Source organism: Mauremys reevesii, linkage group 5 (genome assembly GCF_016161935.1).
Source record: "Mauremys reevesii isolate NIE-2019 linkage group 5, ASM1616193v1, whole genome shotgun sequence".
Lineage (NCBI taxonomy): Eukaryota > Metazoa > Chordata > Testudines > Geoemydidae > Mauremys > Mauremys reevesii.
The window spans coordinates 134563507-134571697 of NC_052627.1; the positions used below are offsets into that span (position 1 = coordinate 134563507).

General features: G+C 42.4%; 1 protein-coding gene across 1 annotated transcript in view; it reads left to right on the top strand.

Moving 5' to 3' along the window:
• Nucleotides 1–7575, top strand: part of SFXN5 (sideroflexin 5) — a 159739-nt gene extending 152164 nt beyond the window's left edge. Inside the window, exon 14 of the mRNA XM_039542387.1 lies at nt 3029–7575. Within this exon, the coding sequence (XP_039398321.1) occupies nt 3029–3106 (78 nt within the window). The 3' untranslated portion in view covers nt 3107–7575. The remainder of the gene's footprint in view (nt 1–3028) is intronic.
• Nucleotides 7576–8191: the final 616 nt, after the last annotated feature.

Genomic DNA, 8191 nt, shown 5'->3' on the forward strand with positions numbered 1-8191 from the left:
TCAGACTTACAATGACTTGTTTATACTGCTCTATATACGATACACTGAAATGCAAGTACAATATTTACATTCCAGTTGATTTATTTGATAACTATATGGTAAAAATGAGAAAGTCAGCAATTTTTCAGTAAGAATGTGGCTGTGACACTTTTGTATTGTTATGTCTGATTTTGTAAGCAAGTCGTTTTTAAGTGAGGTGAAACCTGGGCTACGCAAGACAAATCAGACTCCTGAAAGGGGGTACAGTCGTCTGGAAAGGTCGAGAGCCACTGATCTAGCCCATAATTTGCTGTCCCTAGAAATCCCCCTCTGTGTAGAGGGTGAAAGTCATCGTTCCCGCATAAAGCCCATTGTCTGGAGCATTGCACAGAGAGCTAAATGGCCCTATGAATTCACACCCCAAGCCCACATAAGTGGAAACCACAGCTCCTCCCGACTCACTGTTCCATCCACCAGGTTCGGCTAGCACCTGCTGCCACTTTGTGCATCCTCTACGGGCAGGGCCATTTGATCGGGGTAGGCCAGGATCCTGCGGTTGCTCTGTCTTCAGCAACTGCCTCTGCACTGGTCTGAATCGGCTGCAGCATATGCCCTTGCATGCCTGTTCCACCGATTCACCCAGCTCTGCATCCTCACCCTGGGGTTGAAGTGGTGCATATAGCTTTACACAAGGTGAATTTCCCTTCCTGTGCCATCCTGACCTAACTGTGTGGGTGTGTTAACAGAGCAGAGAATTAGGTCATGTGGGTGAGTCTATGACAATCTCCAGGTATATATCTCCCTTACCTATGTCTTTTAGCTAGGTAATTCTGAGGCACCTCTGGCTGTGATATTTAATACTGATCTGTGAAATTGCACTACATGGATGTGTAAAAAACTTTTCTTTCCGTACCAGAGGGGAAAAAGTAGAAAGAAAAGCTCTATCAGAGGCAGCCAGAACAGAGTTAATCCTGGTATCAAAATGGCGGCTGTCACTTCTCCTGTACAGTGAGAGGAAAGGCTATTTTATCCTCGTTGAGTAGCTTCCCCCTGTTATAATGCTCTACTTTGTGTTTCAGTAAAAGAAGAAATGGTGAAGTTGCTAATAATGGCACTAAAAGAAAATATGCTACATCTGTTATGGATAGCAGTACAAAATTAGCTGATCACACCTCTGACACCCAAGATGTCTTCACTTAAAATACTCGTTGGCTTACTTTACATAATTTGCTGATTATATTTAAAAGAAATACAATTTTGCAATTACTGTTCTTTCTGGTGTGCTATCTATGCATCATTTTCTTTTTATGTTTATATATTTCTCCTTCATTAGTGCAGTCTGAAGGGTGATTAGATCCCTTCAAACATTTTACAGAGGTTAAACGTTGATTAAGATTTAATTATTACTGTAAATAGCTTGGAATGACATATGGTGCAAAAACCTGACATATGTGCATTTGAATAAATGAAGTGCTATTTCCCATGATGCCTCAGTAGCTGTTTAACAGCTTTGCTGAAGGGTTATGTTGCACCTCATGTTAAGATTGCTTTGATGTTATATTTTGTTGGGTTTTTGCAGCTGAAAGCTAAGAACAGTTTTTCCAGTTTTTAAAAACATTGAATATTTTAAATACCTAAATTGTTTTGCACAAATTTTTGCTAATTTGTCTAACTAGGTTAAACATTTTCAAAAGCATTTAGATTTTAACGTGGGTTCCTAGCATTGTCAGCTTCAGCACTGATTAAATGTATAGGATTTTTTAAAATATGATACTGTCAGGTGCAGGGTCCTGTTTCTGGGGGGATCCTGGCCTGGACTGGACAATAAGAATTCCTCCCACCCCAATCTCGTCCTCCAAATACAGAGGGTCCGACTATTTTTGGATCACAGAAAAGCTTTTTTGTAAGTCTGATTGGAAAAAATAAAAGGAGATTTCACAGAGAGAAAAAGTGCAGTGGAGAATGGAACAATGTTGCCTTTAAAATATACAGCATAGAAGATCCACTGATAAACTTTTCAAAGACTTATATAGTATATTATTTAGTCTGTTATATAGTGTATTATGTTATTTAACACTTCTTTGTAGTACCATAGGAGTGCATAGTGCTTTACAGAGAGAAAGAATCATAGAATCGTAGGACTGGAAGAGACTTCGAGAGGTTATCTAGTCTAGTCCCCTGCACTCATGGCAGGACTAAGTAAAATAGGGGGTGAAATCCTGGTCCTATTGAAATCAACTGGACTTTTGCCACCAACTTCAGCAAAGCCAGGATTTCACCGCTAATCCCCCTCCTGAGACTTTAGGGCCCTGATCCTGGAATTGGATCTGAACATGCAGACTCTTGCTCCCACAAGGAGCGCCCCATTGACTTCACTAGGTCGTGGCACAGTCAAAAGGGTGGTGTTAGGCCGCTCAATATCTTTATGAATCCCACCCAAGCACCCATCCATGTGGATCCAACTGCAAGATTGGGAACTAGATTGGATTTGATATGAAGGAAAGAGAGACGGCATCAGGCAAGGGAAAGGGAAATGTATGTAAAACAAGACAATAGAGTTGTTGGGTTTTTTTTAAAAATGTGTTGTTTCGCTGTTTAAATTAATATAGAATTTCAAGGGTTGGAAAGGGAGGGAATATGAGTCATTTCACATAACATAATTCAATATAAGCTGGTGTGATATAAGCATAATCATGGGAAAGCAGTTTGAGATGACAGGTGAAAGGCATTACTGAATTGCCAAGCACTGTTATTACTGCTTGTTACTACAGCCGCACTCCTGCAGTTCACAGCAGAGGAACTCCGTTGGGCCTTCTATAACTCTCCACCGACTCCTGCAGATCTTACCCCAGATTTGCATAGTTAGGAGACCAGAGTCAGGCTCATTGACTTCAGTGGAGTTACCCCTGATTTACGCCAGCATAAGTAAAATCAGAAAAGTCAGCTAAAGCCTTGCTTCTGTTTGTTTATGTTATTGATGCATCATGCTCCCATTGCTGTCAGACAATATTAGCCCAATTCTAATCTTACCTCCTCTTTGATTTGGCAGATTGAGACATCCCAACTGGAGCCAGAAATTGCAATGGCCACTACCAGTAAGACGGTTGTCTACAATAAAGGATTGTAAGTGGAAGTGGATCCTCTGAGCACAGAAGATTCGGGGAGGAAAAGGGGAAGCTCACAATTACTTCTGGGGCGGGAAAAACAAACACTAGAACTCAGAGATAGTAACATATTACCACTCTCAGGAGCTGGGAGTGAATTAACACTTTCAGAATACTGACACCTCACATCAGTCAAAAAGATTACTAGTAAAAGTTTTAAATTAGCAACAAGAACAAAAACAAATGACTTTCAAGCACGTTAGAGAATTAGCTACAATATAATGTCCTGAATTAGAAACAGCACTGCATGGAAAGGGGTTTAATGATATGTTGACAAGGGTATGCCTAACTCTCCGTGAAAGTAGACTACGCAAGACAATTTTGTTTTTTAATAAGAATTAAATCTCAACACTTGGATGCTGCACAGAAATAATTCTGTAGAAATCGATTGGTGCATGAGTTAGAAGCGCTAGACAGGGCATTTGATAAGTGTACCATATTGATTAAATGTCAATCTTGCACCAGTAATCATGCACAAAAACAATGTTCCTTGGTTAGGTTTGTGACACTTTGATTCTAAACAAATAACACAATGAAGGTCATAGCCTGTGTGCCCTCCCTCCTTCCCTCTCCGACAAATAACCAGGGTGGTATCCTGGCATTCATTGGCCTTACAAGATATTCTGTGTGATTGGAGCCTAATGCACTAGCATATTTGCAGGTTTTGCCCAGGCTAGCAAGCTAACGAAAAGTCAACCTGCCAAGTTATAGTACACAGAATGGGAAGAGATCTGCTAGTATAAACAGATCTGTCCTTTAACTTTGCATAATGGACCAAATTCTGTTCTCATGTACATTGACATACCCCTAGAGTAAATTCACTGGCTTCTGTTAAATTACACTGCTATAAATGACAGCAGAATTAGCCTAATGGTGAAGGGCCAGATCCTCGGCAGGTGTAAACCATCAGATTCCATCCGTTTCAGTGGAACTCTGTTGATTGACACTATCAGAGAATCTGACTTGTCATACAGACCACATTCTAATCACTCACACCAGAGTAATTCCGCTGCAGCCAGTGGACTTACTACAGATTTAGGCTGGTGTTACAGAGCTTAGAATTTGTCCCATTGGTGCATTTCACCAATGAATACAATTAGAATGAAAGGTACGATGGTAATGGGCACTCTAGACATGCATATATTATAATGATTAAAATGCCAGGTTGGATTTGGGGCTTTTGGGGGGTGCATGGGAAGCCTCTGCTGTAGAATGTGTACAAGTGGGTTCTTGCAATGGTTCGTAGTAGCAGACCTATGTCACCAATGTGCTACTCCAGTTTTGTGCTAGTCTGACTCCTCACTGGAGTCACACCAGTATAAACGTGGAGTTACACAGTGGTGGATCAAACCAGAGGGGGCTGATTCTGCTCCCATGCTTGTGTAAATCAGGAGTAACTGCGCAGAAGTCTCTAAAGTGTCTAAAACCAGCCTAAGTGAGAGGAGACTCAGTCTCAAAGCACTGTAGCCATACTTAGCTTAGCGGGCCAAATCATGTTCTCAGTTATGCTGGTGTAAATCCAGAGTAATTTCACTTAAGTCTATGGGCCTATTCTGGATTTACCCCAGGTGTAACAGACAGCAAAATTTAACCCAATATAGTTCTTCTAATGCACTAGATCACATGAATGTACATGAGTGAGGCAGCCAGTGTCTGCTGAGCAATCGCCAAGCATAAGGAGTTTAGAAGGAGACAGACGGGAATAAATGTGCTGTACCAAGGCACAGAAGTATAAGAAATAGCAAGAATGGACTTTGACGGGTGCAGAAAATGATGGGGGAAGCGTATATTCTGAAGCATGTTCCACCAATGCACAGATGGAACGTGGAAATATTGGGCTGATGCTCCTCTCACCCAGTGGTTTTACCCCAAAGCGACTCCATCCTCGCCAAAGGAGCTGCCTCTTGTGCTCACCTACATGGGAGGAGATTCGAGCCCAGGGGCATTAGTATGGTGTATCCTGGGTGCGAGGGAGTCAGGCCTGCAAAGTCCCGTTCTGCCAGCCACACGCTGCATTCTCCCCAGGACGCACAGGGCCAGATCCTCAGCCGGGGTAAATTGGTGTCACTCCCTTGAGCTCAGTGGCACTATATTGATTTATACCGTATGATCATCAGAAGAACTGATTCCTCACTGCCTTGTGCCTTGTGTCATTCACACCTGCACTTGTATTCAGGGTCTGATCCAAACCCCATTCAGGTCAGTGCCATACTTTTCACTGGCTTCAGCAGGCTTCGGACCAGGCCCAAAGCGAGTGCCAGAGCCCTGCCTTTTTGGCGCGGTAACATTGTACATCCACTTTGCGCCGGTATCTGAAAGGACACCAGGGGCAATCCAGCACAGCATCAGGCCCATTGATTCCAAGCAGTGTGTACATGGGTTATGCAGCTCACCCCAGCAATGAAACCGAAAAGCCAGGCCTACCACTGCGGCTCGGTAAGAAATGGAGCACACAGAGAGGTGAAGCATAAAAATCCCAACCCGCCACTGAGAAACGCACACTGCTTTGGCCAAAAACACAGAGCACAGAATTAGCAAAAGAAAACTGGGACTTTTCATTGCTGCGCTGGTTGGGTGAAAGATAAAAGCCAAATTAAAATAAATCTGAGCCCCACAACTGATGGAGACACACACACACGTATATATGTGCTGGAGAAAAACTAGTATTAAAAATGTGCCAAATGTGTAGCAGCTAAACTGGGTTTAAAGTGAAGGCGAATAATCTCACGTTCCTAATGAATGCAGAAACCAATTGGATCTCGTTGTTTACAGCACAACCTGTGTCCTGTATTGTTCTGAACTGAAATCCAAGTGGCGAACAAAATCAGCTGCTCGTATTAACAATGAGCAATGTCCTGGCTCTGTTTTCTATCAGCATCGCTCAGTTTTCCATGTCATGGTGTTTTGTCACCCTTCAAACCACTCTGTTGAAATCCTGCCAAACTCTTAAGGGAGGGGTAGACTGAGTCATTTGAGGGTGTGAAGGAGGTAGAAGTGAGTGCTTCTCCACTGCAGCGATGTCACTGCTGGGGAGTGGGGCGATTTGTTTTTACATCATAATTACTGATCAAAGATTCCACTAGCTGTGAACTCTAGCTACCTGCCAGGGCTACAGATGGAGTGAGTAATTTTCAACATGCAGAGCTAATTACAATGGCTGATAGAAAAATATTCAAGGATTTGCTCACTGCATTTTTTTGACAGAGATACCTGGGGTGGGGGGGGGGGAGGTAGAAACAAGCTTTGCAAATGTTTTAAAAATAAATAAATAAGTAAAAGTCAAACTAGTTATTTTTTCCCAAGGAGGATGAGAGACTGCAAATCGTTTCACTTCACTCATAAACTTTGACTGCAAAGTGTTTAAGATCAGTGCTTTGCAGGTCATTAATTAGCAGGGGAACTAATCCATCGATGTATTATAAGGGTTTAGAAGAGAGTGGAGTGGGGGAGTTAACAGGCCCTAATCTTAAATTACAGCTAGAGGGCCTGATTCTTATTTCACCCTTGCATGAATAAGGTGTAGCTCTGTTGAAATCAAAAGATATACCCTTTGATCCCTTTTATACCCACGGGAGGACTGGTAGAAAAGGGATCAAAATCAGGTGCATCACAAGGTTCCAGTTTTGTTTTCTTCCAATGAAGCCCTATCAAATGTGCTCACTTTATATGTCAAAATATGGGGCCACATTGGGGTCATTGTTGCTGTGCTGGTTTATACCAGCTGGAGATCTGGCCTGTGATTTTTCTGTCTTTCATTTCTGAAACTTTGGCCTAAGATCTAAAAGGCTAAGCTGGGGGCAGGGGGTTGTTCTAGGTGATATGTCAGTGGTCCATGACTAGGCTTCTAGATGCTGCAATAATACTACTACTAATAATAAAGATTCTGTAGTCAGGACCTACAAACTCTCTGTTAATGGTGTGTGACCCTGGAGGGAGTCCAGTTCACTCTCCCATAACTGCAGTGCTAACAGGAGTAAACAATTGGGCAGTGTCCCTTTAGCAGAGGTTAGGCACTAACAATGATCCCCCTTTTCCTCACCTTACTAATATCAAACTCAGAAATGTCTTCTTTTGTCCTCATCACATGGCCTTGCCCTGCGAGGTGCTGAGCACCTGCAGCTCCCATTACCTTTAACTGGAGCTACAGGTGTCCATCACCTCTCTGAACATGGACCCCAAATAGATAGGTTTGGTTTCAGAAGAAAGAGGTAACAATTTGAGACTAGCCTGAACCAAAATCTCAGATTCAAACATCCCTGAATTTTGTACCTGTAGTCATGTAACTGGTATGTCTTGTTTTCCATGTACATGATAAGAACAAAAGAGCAGCCATACTAGGTCACACCAAAGGTCCATCTAGCCCAGTAGCCTGTGTTCTGACAGTGGCCAATGCCAGGTGCTTCAGAGGAAATGAACAAAACAGGGCAATCAAGTGAACCATCCCCTGCTGTTCACTCCCAGCTTCTGGCAGTCAGAAGTTTAGGGACATCCAGAACATGGGGTGGCATCAGTGACCATCTTGGCTAGTAGCCATTGCTGGACCTATCCTCCATGAAATGATCTAGTTCTTTTTTTACCCCCTGTTATAATTTTGGCCTTCACAACATCCCCTGGCAATGAGTTCCACAGGTTGACTGTGCGTTGTCTGAAGAAGTACTTCCTTATGTTAGTTTTAAACCTGTTGTCTATTAATTTCATTGAGTGACCCCTGGTTCTTGTGTTATGTGAAGGGGTAAATAACACTTCCCTAGTTACTTTTTCAACATAACTTGTGATTTTACAGTCCTTTATCATACCACCTCTTTACTTTTTTCTCTTCTAAGATGAATAGTCCCAGTCTTTTTAATCTCTCCTCATACGGAAGCTGTTCCATTCCCCTGATCATTTTTGTTGCATTTCTCTGTATCTTTTCCAATTCTAATAGATCTTTTTTGAGATGGGTGACCAGAACTGCACACAGTATTCAAGGTGTAGGTGTACCAGGGATTTATAAAGCGACATTATGATACTTTCTGTCTTGTTATCTATCCCTTTCCTAATGATTTCTA